This window comes from Ursus americanus, chromosome 33, assembly GCF_024610735.1.
Source record: "Ursus americanus isolate L20-20 chromosome 33, mUrsAme1.1.p, whole genome shotgun sequence".
In the NCBI taxonomy this organism is placed as follows: Eukaryota; Metazoa; Chordata; class Mammalia; order Carnivora; family Ursidae; genus Ursus; species Ursus americanus.
The window spans coordinates 10714076-10734724 of record NC_142159.1 but is presented as its reverse complement, the minus strand read 5'-3'; the positions used below and the strand labels follow the sequence as shown (position 1 = coordinate 10734724).

General features: G+C 43.5%; 1 protein-coding gene across 6 annotated transcripts in view; it reads left to right on the top strand.

The window, feature by feature from the left end:
* Positions 1–20649, top strand: part of WDTC1 (WD and tetratricopeptide repeats 1) — a 68036-nt gene that overhangs the window by 35255 nt on the left and 12132 nt on the right. For 5 of the 6 annotated variants that reach the window (XM_045782104.2, XM_045782103.2, XM_045782102.2 and 2 more), the window contains exons 4-9: positions 12053–12099; positions 12493–12604; positions 15357–15544; positions 17893–18075; positions 18844–18938; positions 19351–19466. In XM_045782104.2, the coding sequence (XP_045638060.1) occupies positions 12053–12099; positions 12493–12604; positions 15357–15544; positions 17893–18075; positions 18844–18938; positions 19351–19466 (741 nt within the window). Of the gene's footprint in view, positions 1–7514; positions 7580–12052; positions 12100–12492; positions 12605–15356; positions 15545–17892; positions 18076–18843; positions 18939–19350; positions 19467–20649 lie in introns of all 6 variants that reach the window. The other variant, XM_087858508.1, reaches the window with a different exon arrangement.

Sequence of the window (20649 nt, the reverse complement as noted above, 5' to 3'; positions counted from 1 at the left end):
TTTGTTTGTTTGTTTTAAAGATTTATTTATTTATTTACTTGACAGAGAGACAGCCAGCGAGAGAGGGAACACAAACAGGGGGAGTGGGAGAGGAAGAAGCAGGCTCCCAGTGGAGGAGCCTGATATGGGGCTCAATCCCAGGACTCTGGGATCACACCCTGAGCCGAAGGTAGACGCTTAATGACTGAGCCACCCAGGCGCCCCATGAGCACTGGGTGTTAATATGCAACTAATGAGGGGCGCCTGGGTAGCTCAGTCGTTAAGCGTCTGCCTTTGGCTCAGGGTGTGATCCTAGAGTCCTGGGATTGAGCCCCATATCAGGCTCCTCCACTGGGAGCCTGCTTCTTCCTCTCCCACTCCCCCTGCCTGTGTTCCCTCTCTCGCTGGCTGTCTCTCTCTCTGTCAAATAAATAAATAAAATCTTAAAAAAAAAAATGCAACTAATGAATCACTAAATTCTACCACTGAAAGTAATAATACACCATGTGTTAACTAAATCGAATTTAAATCTTAAAAATTAAAAATTAAAATTAAATAAACTTAAAAAAAAGAAAGTTAAAAATGTTCATTAAGAAAATACAAAGAACTGGGGCACCTGGGTGGCTCAGTCGGCTAAGCGTCTGCCTTCAGCTCGGGTCATGATCCACGGGTCCTGGGATCATGCCCCGCGTCTGGCTCCCTGCTCGTGGGGCCCTGCTTCTCCCCTTCCCTCTGCTGCTCCCCCTGTTGTGCTTTTTCTCTCTCTCTCTCTCTTAAATAAATAAAAATCTTTAAAATATATGTATATAAAGAACTGGTATATTGACAGCAACTGAGTGAGAGAGCCAGAAAATAATAACGTTAATTAGGATTAATTCTAAGATGTCTGGTATATATTTTCCTTGGGCATCTTTGCTGAGCATTCCACACCCCGCTGTAGTTACCTGTGCTGGCTCATCTTGTCTCAGTGAGCTTTAGTGTCATAACTGGACAGGAGCCAAATATCCTGGGATTCCAGTTTGTGCCTGCAGTCCTCACTTTTTTGGGGGGCACCTTTCATTTTGGGGGCACATTTCACCACGATCTTCCAAGTCCACTTGAAAGAAAGTTTTGACCATACTTTGATCCATTCTATTTCTTTCACTTGCGGGATTTCTTGACACAGTGTTCCACACGTGGTAGAGAGAGGGAGAGAAAGGAATCTCACTTTACAAATGAGAATAAAATTGAGAATTTCCAAGGTCACGTAAGTGGTAAAAATAAGATGAAGAAGATTTTATCAGGACTGTCTGGCCCCACAGTTTATAATTCTTTCTACCTCAACCATGTGTCTACTTTTTTAAAAAGGGTTTAGCAGCACCTGGCTGACTCAGTCAGTAGAGCACGTGATTCTTGATCTCTGGGTCATGAGGTCAAGCCCCACACTGGGTGTAGAGCTTACTTTAATTAATTAATTAGTTGGTTAGTTTATTGGTTTAACAAATAGTTTTTGGCTTGGTGGATTCATTCTCTTCCCTTATTAGTTCTCTTAATATTTTCTGTAAATAAGTTGCAAACATTACGTATCCTACCTTTACAATCTGGCTTGATTTGTTTTTTGTTCCTGTTTTGTTTCTTACATAATTTGATCATAAATTCACTAGAAACAAGTAATATCAAACTAGATTGGTTTTCTTTTTGAATATAGTTAGTAGACCAGGGAAGTTTTATAGTATAACCTTATTCTAACAAAGACTTGTCAGAGTGTTCTTTTTAATAATATCCTCATAGAGAAGTAAATTATATACCAAGTTTATTAAATAGTCACCCACAAAGAAAAACATGGAAGTGAGACCTGACTTTGTGAGAGATTTCAGGTAATATCCTTTAGATCAGAGTTCAGCAAATTATGGCCTGTGGGCCAAATCAGTCCTGCCACCAGTTTGTTAGCTTATTTTTAGTTTATTTTTTATTTTATTGAAGTGTAAAATTCAGTGTGGTTTTTAGTATATTCACAAAGTTGTGCATTTTTATCACGCCCAAAGGAAACCCTTTACCCATATTAGTAGTTACTCCCTATCCCTGGCAGCCTCTAGTCTACTTTCTATCTCTGTGGATTTTCCTATTCTGGACATCTCATAAAAATGAAATCATACAATACACGGCTTTTTTGTATCTGGCTGCTTTTACGTAGCATAAAGATTCATCCATGTTGTAGCATGAATCAGTACTTCATTCCTTTTTATAACCAAATAATGTTCCATTATATGGATGTACCACGTTTTGTTTATCCATTTGTAGTTGGTGGACATTTTGGTTGTTTCCATTTTTTAGCTATTAAGAATAATGCTGCTATGAAGAATTGTGTACAAGCTTTTGTGTGGTCATACACGTTCAGTTCCCTCAGGTATATCCCTAAGAGTGGAATTGCTGGGTCATATGTTTTTTGTTTGTTTTTATGTTTAATTTTTTGAGGAACTGCCAAACTGTTTTCCAAAGTGGCAGCACCGTTTTACTTTCCCAGGAGAAATGTATGAGAGTTCTAGTTTCTCCGTGTCCTCACCAAAACTTATTTTACTTTCTTATAATAACCATCCTAGTGGCTGTAGTGTGGTATTTTATTGTGGTTTTGATTTTCATTTCTGTAGTGATTAACGATTTTGAGCATCTTTTTTTTTTTTGAAGATTTTTTCATTTATTTGAGAGAGAGAGCCAAGCAAGCAAGAGAGAACATGATGGGGCAGGGAGAGTCAAAAAGAAAGGGCGAAGCAGACTCTTCACTAAGCAGGGAGCCCAGTGTGGGGCTCAATTCCAGGACCCTGGGATCATGACCTGAGCCGAAGGCTGACGTTTAACCGACTGAGCCACCCAGGCACTCCTTGAGCATCCTTTCATGTTCTTATTGGCTTTTTGTATATTTTATTTGGAGAAAAGTCTATTTAGATTCTTTGCCCCATTTTTTTTAGTAGGCGCCATGTCCAGTGTGGAGCCCAACCAACGCAGGGCCTGAACTCGACCCTGAGACCAAGACCTGAGCTGAGACCAAGAGTCAAGCGCTTAACCAACTGAGCCACCCAGGCACCCGTTCTTTAACCATTTTTTAATTGAGTTTTTTGTTTTTTATTGTTGAGCTGTAAAAATTCTATATCCTGGATACTAAACCCTTATCATATATGTGATCTAAAATGGTTTTCTCCCATTCTGTGGGTTTTCCTTTCATTTTTTTGATTGCACCTTTGACACAAAAGTTTTTAATTTTAATGAAGTCCAAATTATTTTTTCCTTTTATCACTTATGCTTTTGGTGTCATGTTTAAGAAACCATTAATCATCAATTACAGCCTCACCGCCAATAAAAACGTGGAGGGGGGAGAAACCATTGCCTAATCCATGGTCACAATGATTTTTTTTTTTAAAGATTGATTTATTTGAGAGAGAGAGTGGTGGGAGGGACAGAGGGAGAGGGAGAGAGTTTCCTCGAGCAGACTCCCCACTGAGCAGGGAGCACAATACCAGGCGATCCCAGGATCCTGAGATCATGACCTGAGCCGAAATCAAGAGTCAGCTGCTTAACCAACTGAGCCACTCAGGTGCCCCTTGGTCACAAAGATTTATACCCATGTTTCCTTCTGAGAGTGTCCATACGTTTTAGATCTTATATGTGGGTCCTTGAGGTCCTTGATCCATTTAGAGTTAATTTTTGTGTATGATGTGATGTAGGGGTCCAGCTTCATTCTTTTGCATGTGGATATGCAAGCCAGTGTCCTCAAAGATCTTTTAAGCTTGTTCCTAAAGCTGGATGTTGCTATCTTTTTCTAGGTTTTTTGTATCTCTCTCCTTCGTTATGGTAGAGCTTTGTCTCATGTTGCCATAGACATAGACCTGTTTTTGTTTATCCTACTGTTTATTCCCTTTTTTTCCAGTATTTTATACATAATGGGTATTGAATAAATGAATTGGTCTTAGCTTAGGGTAGCAATTTAATAGCAGCAGAAAACAACCCTTTTGGAAAAGTAAGTAAATAGGAAGGAATCAGTTGTTCAAGATGTATACCGTTTGTGAGTATCCTAGCCATGTGGGAGAGGTGTTGGAGAGCAAGATCTGGAAGGTACACACATAGGTATACCGGGTATATGAGAGAGTATACCTGAGGACTAGTTCCAGGGATGGGGGCCAGTGTTCACCAAAGTGTGCTCACATACATTACATTTCATCATTTGATCTTCACAGTGATCTCGTCAGGTTTACATGATCATCATCCCTGTTTCTAAATGAAAAATCTGAGGTTTGGGGAATCTTTTTTTTTTTTTTAAAGATTTTGTTTATTTGTCAGAAGGAGAGAGAGAGCAGAAGCAGGGGGAGTGGCAGGCAGAGGGAGAAGCAGGCTCCCCCCCGAGCAAGGAGCCTGATGCGGTACTCCAGTCCAGGATCCTGGGATCATGACCTGAGCCGAAGGCAGATGCTTAACCAACTGAGCCACCCTGGCATCCTGGTTTTGGGGATCTTGAGTGGACTTCTCATACACCTAGGAAGAGGCCAAGCCAGAGTTGAACCCAGACAATTCTTTCACTTTACAATTCTGATTCTCACTAACCAGCCTCAGCTGCTGCTTGTAAAAAATAAATTTGGACAAAAGGCTCTCTGGTCCCTTTGGTTATACCAGGATACACACTGACTTGTAGATTTCCTAGCTCTTTGCTTCTTTTTTTTTTTTTTAATTCTATTATACACTCGTTCCTATTTTTTTTCCTCTAGAAATGAATGACTGGAATGACTTTTGTTATTTTTCCCCTGTGGATCCCACATTTTGATAGATTGCTGTCAAATAACTTGTACTTACTTAATTATTTTCAAAGATTTTATTTATTTATTTATTTATTTATTTATTTATTTATTTGGAGAGAGAGAATGCATACACAAATGGGGGAAGAGGGGAAGGGACAAGCAGACTCCACACTGAGTGTGGAGCCTAACACGGGATTCGATACCACGACCCTGAAATCATGACCTGAGCCAAAATCGAGTCAGACGCTTAACTGACTGAGCCACCCCGGCGCCCCTACTAACTTGTGTTTATTAATAATGTTTCCCATTTTAGTACACTTTCCCACACCATGCCTGCTCATCAGGCTCCTGAGTAGCACAGGTGATACTCAGCATTGCGACACAGATTTTATAGGGGTCCCTGGGTGGCTCAGTTATTTGAGTGTCTGACTCTTGGGTTCAGCTCAGGTCATGATCTCAGGGTCGTGAGATGGACCCCCATGTCCCACTCCGCACTCAGCATGGAGTCTGCTTGAGATTCTCTCTCTCCCTCTGCCCCTCCCCACTCCATGCTCGCTTGCTCACTCGCTCTCAATAAATAAATAAATCTTTTAAAAACAACAACGAATTTTATATATTTCCAGTCAAATGCCAAAAAACAAAAACAAAACCAAAACCATGACATTAGGCCTAGTCTGGGCTGACCAGTCACCTGTAAATGTTCTTTTCCCACTGGAATTTTAAACTACATCGACTCACCAAATTTGCAATTACTTATATATACAGTACTAAGGTAGAGGTGGATATGGTTTAACCTTTGGAGGAATATTCTATAGCCAATTGAAGGGATGCTTATGAGGAGATTATAATAACATAGGCAAAGGCTAACATTATATGTTTGGAGAAGTGGAGGAGAAAACAAAACCTCATCAGTTCTGTGAGGACAGGAGATGTGTCTGTTTGACTCAGTCATGTCTCTCTGAGCCCAGTACAATCCTGGCAGGCACATAGCAAGCATTTAAGTTTTAGGAAAGACCGCTCAATTTAAAAAGGCAGTCTGACATCGTGGTTACCAGCCAGTCTCTGGAATCTGTCAGACATGGGTTCATAATCTGGCTACACTATTTACACAGTTTCCTCATCTGAAAAATGAAAACAGTAATGATGTTTCCATTAAAAGACAGTTGTAAAGATTAACTAAAAGCATATATATGGGGCGCCTGGGTGGCTCAGTCAGTTAAGCGTCTGCCTTCAGCTCAGGTCATGATCCTGGGGTCCCGGGCTCAAGGCCCGCATCGGGCTCTCTTGCTCAGTGGGGAGCCTGCTTCTCCCTTTCCCTTTCTGTCTGCCACTCCCCCCTGCTTGTGCTCTCTCTTGCTCACTTTCTCAAATAAAAATCTTAAAAAAATAAATAAAAATAAAGCATATATGAAGGGCACAGTAATGTCCCTGGTACATGGTGAGATAGTGCTCAGTACGTACCAACTATTACTGTTGCTATTATTACCTTTTTTCTCTCTTTATTGAAATAGGTATGATTTACACAAAAATAAAGTGTGTAGGTCTCAAGTATTGAGTTGGGTGAGTTTTGACACTTGTGTAACTACTCATCTGCAATAAATTGTAAAGTATCTCCATCACCATAGAAAGTTCTCACGGTACCCTTTCCAGTCAACCCTCCTATCTCAGAGCAACCACTTTCTGGCTTTTGTCTCCAAAGATTAGTTTTTGCCTATTCTTTACTTAATGTAAATGGAATTAGATAGTATATTTTTGCATGTGTTTGGGTTCTCTTGCTTAATAGCATAATGTTTCTTGAGTTTCCTCCATGTTGTTGCATGTATCTATAGCCCATTCCTTTTCATTGCTGAGTAGTAGTCCACCGTGTGGATAGACTGTATTTTATTTATCCCTTTTCCGTTGATGACCGTTTGGGTTAATTCCAGTTTGGAGCTTTTACTTTTTTTTTAAGATTTTATTTTTAAGTACTCTCTATACCCAACGTGGGGTTCCACCTCACAACCCCAAGATCAAGAGTCGCACACTCCACCAACTGAGCCAACCAGGTGCTCCTGGAGAAGCATCTATGGATATTCTTATGTCAGTCTTTGTGTGGACAAATGTTTTAATTTCTTTCAAATAATTACCTAGGAATGGAATTTCTGGGTCTTGGGTAGATACAAGCTTAACTTTACATGAAACTGCCAAATACTCTTTAAGGTGATGGTAGCAATGAGATCTCTTTTTAAATGGGCAGTAATAAGCATGACATCTGAGGTATCCAGCATAGCCAGAGAAGTACTTTGGAGTTATATTGACCTGAACTCCGAGCTGGGCTCTGATGTTTATAATTTGTGCAACCCTGGGTAAGTTATTTTGTATTGCTGACACTTAGTCTTACCTATGGAAAGGGAGTGATAATGAGATCATGTATATTAGTGCCTAGCATTCTACCTACTGGTGGCATACGAAGGTGGGCTGTACTACAGGCTATAAGGGGTACACAGTCTGTAAAGAATTTAAAAGCAGTAATAAAACCCACTAAAAGTCCATTTGCTTTTTATCAGCATTGTGCACCTAAAATTCGGAACAGTGTTAGGGTAAAATACTTCTTCCTGCCTCCTCCTCCGCCCATATACCACACTCCCAGCAAATTATAAGGACTTATAATAAATAGTAATTATAATCAATATTTAACAAAGTTAAACAGAAACTGAGAGGTTGTAACTTGGAGTGTGAGATTTAAAACTTTTCTTGCAGGTTCTCTCTTTGTGCACTTTCTGTTTCCTCTAGGTCCCTGATGTGCAAAGCTCACCCTAAATAGCAGTATTTCCAAGGGTCCGGGGAGGCACACAAAGGTCTGTTCCTCTCTAGGAGCCATATCTAAGCAGTCCCTCTTCTCACTTCCTTAAAAGTTTGAGGTTTTATCCCTTTATTTTTTACTCACACTTTAGTTCTGATATGTCTTAGGCATATTTTCTTCCATTGTATTCCACAATGTAATTTCAGATTGTGACCATATATCTAAGCCAGCCTTAGTTATCAAGGCCAAAATAACCCCTCTTAAATACTCTGTTCCTTATAAAGTAGCTTCCCAAGCAGGTGTTCTAACTTATAAAGCCCTTTATTAATACTTTTTGTCAATAGTTACTTTGTATTTTTGTAGAATCTGGTTTGAGCTTTCTATACTCTCAGTTACCCACCTGTAAGCTAGTTTTTACCATTGGAAATTAATCACAAGTATCATATTTGTCTACTCTGTCCTCTGTCTTCTGTACTTTAGATGGGTTACTGATTTGGAGACAAATACAGTAATTCTAGAGGCGTTCATCCATTTCTCAGACAGTACTTAAGAGCTCAGGCTCTCAAGTTAAAATCCTGCTTCCTGTCCTCACTTCAGTGGTGCCACATTAGGCAGGGCCAGTGTTTGTGGGGTTTTGTTTCTTTTTACACACCATCAAGCAATTCTCCAACACCAAATGGGTGCCCTACAATTTAACTCAATTCTGACACTATCAGTCTGGAGACAGATAGCGTCACATTCATTGCACAGGTTAAGGGTTAGTCCTGTAAGACCCCGCCGCCTGTTGCACCACACCCTCTTGGAATGTGCCACTCTCTGCCAAATCTCCACATGTTTACTGATGCATAAGATCTCTGAACCCTGTTCTTTGGGTTTCTGTGGAGGCTTCATTACATAGGCATGATTGATTAAATCATTGTCCATTGGTGATCTAGTCAACCTCCAGCTCCTCTCTGACTTCTGGGGAATGGGACTGAAAGTTCTTTTTTTTTTTTTTTTTAAGATTTTATTTATTCATTTGAGAGAGACAGAGACAGATAGTGACAGAGAGCACGATCAGGGAGGAGAGGGAGAAGCAGGCTCCCTGCTGAGCAAGGAGCCCAGCGTGGGGCTCAATCCCAGGTCCCTGCAATCATGACCTGAGCCGAAGGCAGATGCCCAACCAACTGAGCCACCCAGCCGCCCCTGGGACTGAAAGTTCTAACCCGCCAATCATATGGTTGGTTCCTCTGGCAACCAGCCCCCATCCTTAGGTGCTTTCCAAAAATCACTTCATTTACATAAACTCAGGTGTGGTTGAAAGGGATTTGTTGTGAACATCAAGATATCTTTTCCTGTGTTATCACTAGGAAATCCCAGGGGCTTTAGGGGCTCAGAAATGGGGAAGAAGACCAAATATGTATTTCTTATTATAAATTACAGGATCACAGCAGGTTACCTAACCTCTCTGAGCATTGCTTTTCTTATCTGTGAAATGAGTAGTGATACCTGTTTCATAAATAGGATGGATACAGAGTGCTGTATCAGTGTCCTATTGCTGCCGTAACAAATTACCACAGACTTAGTGGCTCAAAACAACACAAATTTATTATCTCACAATTCCGTAGATCAGAAGTCTGACCTAGGTCTCACCAGGCTAAAAGCAAGGTCATGGCAGGGCTGTGTTCCTCCTGGAGGCTGTAGGGTAGAATCCGTTCCTTTGCAGTTCCCAGCTCCTAGAGGGTGCTGCATTTCTTGACCCATAAGCCCCTTCTTCCATCTTCAAAGCCAGCAATCACAGGACAAATCCCTTCACGCCTACATCTCTCTAGTTTCTGCAGCCAGGAAAGGTTCTCTGATTTTAAGGACTCGTAATCATATTGGGACCACCTGGATAATCTAGAATACTCTCCCCGTTTCAAAGACCTTAACTTTAATCACATCTGCAAAGTCCCCTTTGCCACCAAACATAACATATTCATAGGTTCCAGAGGATCAGAACACAGACACCGGGGCCATTTTTCTGCCTACCACAAGTACTTAGCACTGTGCCCTGGTCTTTGTAAGCCCTTAGAAAGTGGCGATCACTTAAGGCCTTTGGTACTCTGCAAGAGTGCAAGCTATGGACGTGATCCCAGGCACAGTGATTTACATCCTAGTAGGAAAATGAAACCACTGAGGACAGAAATTACTCTGACCCAAAAAGAGTGACCAGAGCCATGTGTGGGGATTTCAACCAAGTGCCATGGGAATGTGAGAGAGGCACGGGTCAGCAAGTGATCTGACAAGTCTGAAGAGAGTGAATGCACGTAAGTGCAGAACCGGGAAAGAAATGTGGTTCAACCCAGATGAGATTCTTTATAGGACAAAGGGTAAGAGGGAAGGAGAAGCAGAAGAAAAGCATTTCTAACCAGATAGTTGGGGGGGTGGGGCGCCTAGGTGGCTCAGTCAGTTAAGCCTCTGCCTTCAACTCAGGACATGATCTCAGGGTCCTAGGATCAAGCCCCACATCAGGCTCCCTGCTCAGCAGGGAGTCTGCTTCTCTCAGCCTCTGCCTCTGCTCCTCCCCCTACTTGTGCACACTCGCTCACTCTCTGTCTCTCTCTCCCTCAAATAAATAAATAAAATCTTAAGAAATAAAATAAACATAACCAGGTAGTTGGGGAATTAGATTTGTTCATATCTCTCGATCCTTCCTACTAGTCCTGCTGGATTCATTTGTTCATTCAGGCAACAGATATGTGCCGGGCTCTGTATCTGGCCTTGGGGATACAATGAATATAAGACACAAAGTCTGCTTTCTCAGGGCTCAGTGTAGTGAAGCAGACAATCATGTCAACACAGAGCCATAATCCAGTGTGACAGGAGGAGCCCACAAGGAAGGGTATGCCTCCTTCCCAAATTTACAGGACAAGAAAGGCGTCTTGAAGGAAGTACCCATAAACTGGGACCTGAGTTGGAGCAATCAGTTAGCATGCTGTGGGCCACAAGTAACAGCCCAAGTCAAATGACCTTAAACAATAATGAACTGAGTGTCTCACTTAACTGGAAATGCAGTAGAGTAGGCATCAGTATTGGTTACTCTGATCACTCTTGCTCCATTTTTGTATGATTCCCTTTGACTGGGCTGAGAGTGGACTCACTCTCAGACTGGCTGCCCTTGTGTGGCAATTCCAGTTGTCACATCCATACACCCAACATCCGAAAGAAGAAAGGCGTCTCTCTCATAGACTGGCTCCTGAGAATGAAGAAATTCCTTTTCCAGAAGCCTCCCAGCAGCTGTGCCCCTGGCATCTGATTGGGGTCACAGGCTTACTTCTGAGCCAATCGCTGTGCCCAAGTGAATGCCATATCCAGTTTGGCTAAGGCCTAAGTTCCTAAACCTATCAGTATGGCAAGGACAATGGATTTATACTTGCTGAAACACTTGCTGAAACACAGGGAGATAAGTAAATGAAAATCTAGGTACCATTAGGAAGGAAGAAGGGTGGGAGAACAGAAAACAGTATATAGGAATGCCTAGTGACTTGTTCTTCCTTCTCCCATGTAGGACTCACTTCTGCCACTTTATACCTTCTGCTTTTCATGGGTTCTGTTTCCTCATTGCGCTAGCTTTACCATGATTTCTCTCTGTGCATGCTTTCACCTTCAGTGTCTGTTGGTAACTGCCTCACTCTCTCCATGTTTCTTAATTCAGACCCCCAAGTTCAAGACTCTGTCCCAATTAACCTTACTATACCAGGCTCCACCTACCTGAAGTAAGCTCCGGAAGATCAGGGACTTTGTTTTCTACACTGCTGTATCCCCAGTGTCTAAACAATACCTAATATGCATGCAGTGAGTGCTTGACAAATTAAATATATGCCAAATGGTTGAAAGATCAGCCTTCTAGTTTATTGGCTGCCTTTGGGTCAGATACTCCTCTGGGCAAATTTTCTGTGGCTGAGGGGATGTCCCTGGAAGGGGACATGTCCCTTTTAGTGGTAGGAGCAGAAATTTGTTTGGATCTCACTTCCACCGCTTACTTTGAACTTCGGTTTACTTTTCTGCAAAATAGGATCGATGAAACCTGCCCTCTAAAAGGCTCAGGTGGCGGTTCCTGGGTGGCTCAGTCAGCTAAGCATCTGCCTTTGGCTCAGGGCGTGATCTCAGGGTCCTGGGATCGAGCCCCCCGGTCCTCGGATCGAGCCCCGCGTCGGGCTCCCTGCTCAGTGAGGAGCCCGCTTCTCCCCCTCCCTCTGCCGCTCCCTGTGCTTGTGCTCTCTCACTGTCTCTCTCTCTCTCTCAAATAAACAAAATCTTTTTAAAAATTAAAAATTAAAAAACAGGCTCAGGTGTTCAGTATTAAGTGAGATCATGATTATGAAAGTACTTTATGTATTATAAGATACTAGGCAGTGTAATTCAATTCTGGTCACTCACATGCACCAGGAAAACACTAATGATGAAAAGGCCAGTTGACCTGTTTAGTTCTACTTGTTGGTGTTGGGTTCCCCCAGGAGCACCTCTAACTGGCTCTCTTCTTGTCCCTTTCCATTTGCTCCCCCAGGGTCACTCAGGATGTGTCAACTGTTTGGAGTGGAACGAGAAAGGAGAGTGAGTATGAGCTAGAGCACCTAAGAAGGTGCTGGAGATGGAAGTGGGGAGGCTGGGAGAGGGGACTTACCTCCTCCTTAGTAGATCTAAGGGAAAGAGACTGCTGCTCTTTTCTGTGTACTTAAGTTTAGTCCATCATTATCAACACACAGTTGAACAGTGAATTGGATGACCGCCCAAACCCTGTTTTTTTGATAATCTAATGCATTTAAGGAATAATGAGAGATCCTTAGGACAAAATAGAAGAGACTCAGCTAATGTTTACGAGATAACCTTGAATTCTGCGATATCTCCTATTCATCCCACTCTGTGTGGCTTGAACAGGGGACATGGGGTAGGGGAGCGGGGCCTGCGAACTTGAAGAGAGGTCAGAACCCTTCATTCTGCTTGCAGTTTGCTGGCCTCTGGTTCCGATGACCAGCACACGATTGTGTGGGACCCGCTGCACCATAAGAAGCTGCTCTCCATGCACACAGGACACACGGCAAATATCTTCTCTGTCAAGGTGAGCAGGATAAGGCACAGAGCAAGTAAAAGGCATGACTTTAGAGCCACCAATCCCACATCTGTTCTCTGGGACCAAAAGGCAGAAGTTTCATGTGATTTCCACTTACAGGGCTTCAGAGGTCTGAAGACACTTATAAGTCCCGTTCCCACCCTGTGCACATGGTTGTATTTGCCCACTTGTATCCCACACACCCCCTGGGGTTACAGACACCTTTGTGATCTGAGCATCTGACTGTGATTCCTGAAACCCCATCTCTTTTCCGTGTTCTGCTTCCTCACTTAGAGCCACAAGGCCAGCTCTAGGTGAATTTATATTTATTTGAGTGGTGATGTTGGGTGGTATGGTTCCAAGCATGAACTTAGATAGCAGGAAGACCTATGTTTGACCCCCTTACCTGCCTCTTAGAAGCTGTGTGACATAGGCAGGTCACCTGACCTCTCTGAGCCCCTTGACTCATCTCTAAATATGAAGTATCTTAGGAAAACCCCCCGGATTCATGAGTAAGTGAGGAAATAATCCTTTAATTTTAAAAGGGAAGCAGCAGTCCATAGGCTTAATATTATAGTTCAGTGAGATGATTGTAAAAAGGCACCTGCCACAGGTGCTTTTAGCTATTCTGTGTTCGAGCTACTGATTTGTTGGTGGAAGTTGAACTGAGGAGAGGTGGGAACAGGACTTACAAATGTCTTCAGACCTCTGAAGCCCTGTAAGTGGAAATGACGTGAAACTTTTGCCTTTTGGTCCCAGAGAACAGATGTGGGATTGGTGGCTCTAAGTCCCCAGAAGCAAATGTGGACCTGATGAAAGCGAGGAGGGGTCTAATGCTTAGAGCAGTTTGGAAAAGGTAGAATGGGCCCTTTGAGAATGTAGTAGATGTCCAAGCATTGAGGTACTCCCCACACCAGGAACTTATCTGCCGGGTTTAAGTTTGGAGGAAATGACCTTTAAGGACCTTTCCAGCCCTGAAATTCTATAATGGATGTATGTGAGAAAGCCTCACTAATCTAAGAAATATTTTCCTAACTAATATCAGAAGAATTACAAGATACATGAAGAAGATAGATTTGAGAGCTGAGAACCTACTTATTTCCCTAAACTCTGCCTCTTTCCCGAGCTTTGATTTTCACCTCCAGGGACCAATCCTAGATGATTTTCTGCAATTTTAGAGACAGAACAATGCTGATTCACCTCTTGCATGGCAAATAGAGACTGTTTTCTTCCCCTGAAAAGTGTTAGGTTCAGTTGAATCTGTAGAGTGGGATCCGGGAAAGGGACCTATGCCATCAGTTCGGCATCATAGAGCACAAAATGTTGAGTTCAGAAACTGGAATTTGACAATGGTCTTGATACTCGCTAATAGTAAGGCTTGGAGCAAGGCACTTATACTCACAGACCCTCAGCCTCCTCTTCTGTGAAAAGTGTAAAAAAGGATTCTTCTCTCTTCGGGTAGTAACACTACTCATATTTTTATTTAACGCACAAGCTCCCCCTGGTGGCAACTACAGTGTGTGATGAGTGTGGCACTTGTCCTCAAGAGCTCGCCTAGTCATTTCTGTTGTGCATGAAGTACATTGCTGTCTTCAGACAGGATTAAATTCTGTCTATTTCATCTAGCCCTTTTCCTGGTGAGCCATTAGAGAATAGTGTGTTGAAAGAGTGAATTGAAAGAGTGAATTGTTGCTCTTTCATGAACAATTCAGTCAAGTAGGACATGAGCTCTTTAAATGCCCGTTCAGCCTTGTTGTGGGTTGGCAGAAACTTTTCAATTAAGAAAGAAGACAATTAAATTTTTTGAACTCAAGAAAGAAGAGAAAAAGTCAACTAACAGCATACCCAAATACTTTTTGTCCTCAAAGGTAGGTGATAAAACTGCACACTTTTTAAAAATTACTGTTCAAAGCTATATTTATGGCTGTTTTGTTCTTACCGCATGTCATCTGGAATATTTTATTCTCAACTTCATCTGAATGGTGGGGTTCTCGTTCTTTATAGTAGCTGCATGGAGACGTTTCCTCCTGATGCCCCACCCTTCCCCGGGGTCCAACATTTGAGCCATTTCCAGTATTTGGTATTATGAGGAATGCTGCTCTGAGCATTTCTGCACAGGTCCCTTTTTTCTAATAGAATTATTTCTCAGGAGTGGAAGTTTGGGGTTAAAAGAAACAGTTTTTCTTTGTTCCCTATTGCCAGATTGTTCTCCAGAAATATTTGAACCAACCTAAAATACTACTTCCTTCTTAAAACACTGGTGGAGGTCCCTTTCATTTTAAGGCTAATTCGTTACGTAATCTCAGGTTATCAGCTAGTCCTCATGAGGCAATACACATATGAGAATCAGACAGACTTGTGCTGAACTTCAATTTTAAGGGGGTTATTTTAAATATTAATAGGATAAGGTACGTGCCCAGGTATCCAGCACATGGTAAATGTTTAGTAAATGGTAACAGCTATGACTATTATCCACTCAGCTCTTACCTGGGGAAGATTCAGAGGAAGAGGTTTCCTTAGGTAGTCTAGTTTGGCATAAGTCAGGACTTCTCCAGCGAAGTAAAGGTGTATGTCCCAATTTTGACCTGTAAGCCTGTGGGCTGATGCTGGAGATCCAGTTTTCTTAGTGGACTGTCTTGGATGGGCTCATTTTCTTACACAATATGAAGGAAAGAGGGTGCTAACATCCAGGCTAGTCTTCTTTCCTGGCCAGCCCTGTCCCCACTGCCTGCCAATCTCTTCTTCAATCTCTCTGGAGCAGTTCCTGCCTCATGCTGGGGACCGCATCTTGATCACGGGGGCAGCCGACTCCAAAGTGCATGTCCACGACCTGACAGTAAAGGAAACAATCCACATGTTTGGAGACCACACAAACCGGGTGAAACGCATCGCCACAGCGCCCATGTGGCCCAACACTTTCTGGAGTGCTGCTGAGGATGGGCTTATCCGGTAAGGGCCTGAGGCATGGAGGGGGGCCTGTGCCTCCCCTTCTCCCACTGCATGTTAGCTCTGCATCCCATCTCTCCCTACTGCTTCCTTCCACAGGTCTGGTTCCTTCCCTTCAGCAAGTTCCAGCGTCATTTGTCTGCCCAGGGTGCTTGTCTGTGAACATACAACTGGGAACATTTGCTTGTCCTGCTCTCCTCTTCCCCACTCTTTACACTCTCCTACACGACATTCAGGCCTGGCAGCCTACTCTCACCAACACGGAGTTGGCCTTCTCTGGGCTTCTCTGGGCTTTCACATTTGATGTTCCCTGTATATATACACCCCCCCGCGTTATTCTGTCTCAGCACACTAATTGTATCCTCTATAACTCCAGTCACCATCTGTAGTTTTAATTTTATTTACATGTTGGTTTATCTTTTTGTCTGTATCACTCACCGAACGGTGAACTGTCAGAGCAGCTCCAGCTCTCCCGTCCTGGTCGTGTTCCCAGAGCCCACACTGTGCCTAGCACGTAGAGGTGCTTGGTACATTTCTCTCAAATAGTTGCTCGGAGGGCATATGTGTGAGAAGGGGGTAGCCAGCCAGAAATGGTCAAGTGGACTTTCCCCCTTTCCAGTGGCCTAGATTGTCACACCTTTGCCTCTACTGCCCTTCATCCTAAAATGGTCTCATTGCCCTTAACTCCTTTCTTCAGAGGTGACCTTAGAACTTTTTCCTTATCTCCCCAACCTGCTTTAATGCCTCCCTTGAGTTCTTACAGGACTTTGTGCCCTCTTTCCTGTTACAAAGGAGGAGAGATGCCTAAATCATGCATGAACTATAAAACAGCAGTCAGAAACAGGGCAGTGATGTCAAGACAGACCTGGGATCAAGTCCTACCTCTGTCACTCAGTGTTTGGGGCAAGTCACTTTACCGCTGAATCTCAGTTTCTTCATCTGTGATGGGAATTACCATAATAACTCCTTTGTTGGCCTGAGCATTAAAATCAAGATAGTGCCTGTAAAACCTTAGGATAGTACTTGGAAGACAGAAAGCACTTTGGTCGGTGGCAGGTACAAAGTGCCAGGGCAGCAGGTAGAGGCTAAGCGTCTAGGGTTGGAGCTGTCCTAGCAGAAGGTGAGCATACAATGGGCCTTCCAGAATAGACAGGATTTGGATGGGCAAGGAAAAGCAGAGTGGACTCCCCAACTTGAGCAGACTCTGTGAAGGCATGGGTAGATAAGCCACATAGGGAATAGTTGTAATTGGCGCGGGTAGAAAAGTGAGGAACAAGGTTGGTGTGAAATCAGGTTTTGGAAACCAGACTGAGGAGTTTGGTAAAAGTAAACTAACAGTAAACTCATGCTAGAAGTTTTGAGGAATCTCTGCAGTTTTTTGAGCAGGAGAGTGATGTAACAAGTATTTTAGGAAGAGCAATCTGGGGAGGTTGGCTTAGAAGGGTAAGGCGGACAGGCTGGAGATTATTGCCCATGCCTAGGCAGGAGGTGGGTGAGCACACGGCGGACATCCCCCATTCTCTCTGCCTGTGTATCGGCAGCACAGCAGTCCCCCAAACTGCGGTGAGGGGTGTGCTACTGCCAGGGATATCTGGCATGACCTTTACCCCTGAGTGGGACTCAGGCTTGTCTTGACGATGAGTGTTTCTAGATAGCTCTTAGGCAACCTCTGGATTCTCTTTTCTGTCACCTCCATACTGATTAGAAGTAGAGTTAAGGAGCAGAGCCAGGTGGTGAAAGGCTGTCTCCCCAGCCCTGCGCTGTCCCAGCTTCACACTTACTGGAGTGTCATCCCAGACAGGCTGTTTACCTGCCTTCAGCCTCGGTGTTCTGATGGTACCTGGGAGTGGCATGAGGATTTAATTAGATAATCCATGTACAACACTTAAGGACAGTACTGGACACAAAGCAATTTCTCGCTGTTAGTAATCAGTAGTAATAGTACCTAATATCCACATCACTGACATCTGTAAAAACAAAAAAACGTTACAGTAATATTTATCTTAAGGAGTTATTAAGAAATAAAACAGATTGTGTGAGAAGCCTATTTCAGGTGCCTGGCCCACAGTGAGCACTCAAGAAATGGGAAGGGTTTTTCAGGGCGCCTGGCTGGCTAAGTCAGAGGAGTGTGCAACTCTGATCTCAGGGTCATGAGTTCAAGGCCCGTGGTGGGTGTAGAAATTACTTAAAAATAAAATCTTAAAAAAAAAATAATAGTTTTTGACATTGTTATTATTGAGGAACAGGTCAGAGCTGCTCCCAACCCCTTTGTATAACAACAAGGCCTTAGCTTCTCTCCTGCCTCACAGGAGGACCCAACCCCCCTCCCCTAACACTGTCCTCTCTCACAGCCAGTATGACCTTCGGGAGAACAGCAAACACTCGGAGGTGCTGATTGACCTGACAGAGTACTGTGGCCAGCTGGTGGAGGCCAAGTGCCTCACCGTCAACCCCCAGGACAACAACTGCCTGGCAGTAGGGGCCAGTGGGCCCTTTGTGAGGCTCTATGACATTCGCATGATCCATAACCACAGGTATGAATAGTTCGGCCTCCTGTGGGCAAGTCCCGGGGAACCTGCTGCTCCTTTCCCTCATTCCATGCCCTCTTCTTTTTTAGGTGGGCTTGTTAAGTTTTGTGATTTTTTAAAAAAATTTAATCCATGCTTGTTTTGGAAAATACAGAAAGTGTAATGAAGAAACTACCCATAATCCACCACCTGAAAGAAATCACTGTGTATAATATTTTCTGCTCGTTCTCTGAGTATTTGTACAGAGTTATAACCTTGTGCATGTAATTTCTTTTTTGTACACTTTATTTATTTATTTATTTATTTATTTATTTATTTATTTATTTATTTATTCTAAACCAACATAGAATATACTCAGAACCTCCACATAAGTCCCAGACCTGAGAGGCTTTGCCAGCCTGGGTTTTCATTCGACTCCTGGGACAGGTGCAGGGATGTCTGGCCTGCTTTACTTTCGTTTGTGGGTTTGGGGGACCACTGCTGCTCCTCACACACTACGTGACCTGGAGTGGACCTTGAACCTTAGCTTCATCATCTGTAAAATGGGGATGATAGGGTGGACATGAGGACCAAGACAATAGGATCTACTTGTAAAGCACTGTAATGTATGTGGCCATGGCTATCTAGTTGGTGAAACTTTGGGGTTGCTCAGGTAAGGAAGAAAGGTACCTCCTTTCAGAGATACAAATTTAGGTTTTCCTCTCGGGATTGTGGTCTGGTCTATCCAGGGGTAGTGCTAGGGGTTATAACCTATATGGTGTGCCTTCCCACCAGGAAGAGCATGAAGCAGAGCCCTTCAGCAGGTGTCCACACCTTCTGTGACCGGCAGAAGCCCCTTCCGGATGGTGCAGCCCAGTATTACGTAGCAGGTAAGTCTCAGTCCAGCTCTGGCCCCCAATTCTTGGCTGGGTGCTGACTCTCTCTGGGGCAGTGCAGGGAGACAGCATGGCATGGTGGTCAAGAGCAAGGATTTTAGATTAAGGCAGTTGTGGGTTTTAATCCTGACTGCCATTGACCAGCCATCCTGTGATGTTTGGGAAGTTACTTACCCTTTATGAGTTTTAATTTCTTTTCCATAAAATGGTGTCATAATGATTAAATGAGATAAAGTATATAAAGCAATCAGCCTAGTGCATATAGTAAGTGCTCAACACTTGCAGCTGCTCTGATGATGAAGATAATTGCTATCATTATTGATAATGGTTGGGTTCACACATCTCCTTACCCCTCTGGGGGGAGATGGGGAGCCTCACATTAGGGTAACTTAGCTACTCCCCACAGGTCACCTGCCAGTGAAGCTGCCTGATTACAACAACCGTCTGAGAGTGTTGGTTGCCACCTATGTGACCTTCAGCCCCAATGGCACAGAGCTGCTGGTCAACATGGGAGGGGAGCAGGTATGTATGGCTGCCCAAGGCAGCTCTGCCCCACCACCACCCCACATTCCGCAGCCAGGGCTTATACCTCACTTCCACTTCCATGAGGCAGACAAGAAGCAACAGCCTTATTGTAAATGACTTTATAGTGAAATGTAGGAGCAACATGGCAGCTTTGGAACGCCCAGAGAGGTGCCCCGGCCTTGGCTTTTTCTTAAGCTTAGGACTGACAGACCTGTCTTCAAATGCTGGCCTTCTGTGTACTGTGGGTTTGAACTGTGAGTGTCTTCATTCTTAGTTTCAGTTTCCTCATTCTTCATTTTCCTAGGAGGAAACCCTGGGGCTCGGAGCCAGGCTGTGTGTTAAGACCAGCTGTAGGAGCGTTCCTTGATAATGGCAGGTTACTAACCCTTCTGTTTGTGTGTTCTCGGTCAGGAGTTTTAGTAAGCCTTGCTTAAATCCATTTATTCTGCAAACACTCACTGAGCACTTACTCTGGGACTAGCATTATTATAAACATGAAGGAGACAGATGATCCAGTGCAGGTCGACAGGAGAGACATGGCAAGTGGACCAGTTGATGACGTTACAGGGCAAGGTGGATTGTACCAGGAACTGGGATGGAGAACAGGCGAGCACCTGAGTTCAGATTGCTGAGGCATCACCTGGCCTAAAGGTAGCATAAGGATGAATAGAGAGGCAGTCTGGCAGTGTGGTTTAGAGCCAGCCAGGCTTGGTTTTGGGTCCCGGCTGTGCCACATGCTGCTTTTATGGCCCTGGGTAAATAAAGTCTGAGCCCATATTTCTTCATCTATAAAGGGGATAATAATAATAGTACTTCTTCGGGCACCTGGCTGACTCCATTGGAAGAGCATGCAACTGTTGATACCTGGGGTCGTGAGTTCAGAGTCCAGAGTCCCATGTTGGGTGTAGAGATTACTAAAAACAATAAACTAAAAAACAATAATAGTACCTCTTTATGAGGTACCACTTTACAAGTACCTCTTTCTAGGATGAAATGAGGTAAGTCATATAAAACATTCAGCAGAGCTGAAAATAAAGCAAAGTGAGAATTCAATAAACAATAAATAATAATAATGTTTACTGAGAGAAGTAGCAGTATTACTTTGGGCAAATTGCTTCCCTTCTCTGAGGTTTCAGTTTTCCCATCTGTAAGATGAGGCATTTGGCTTTGTGACCTCTGA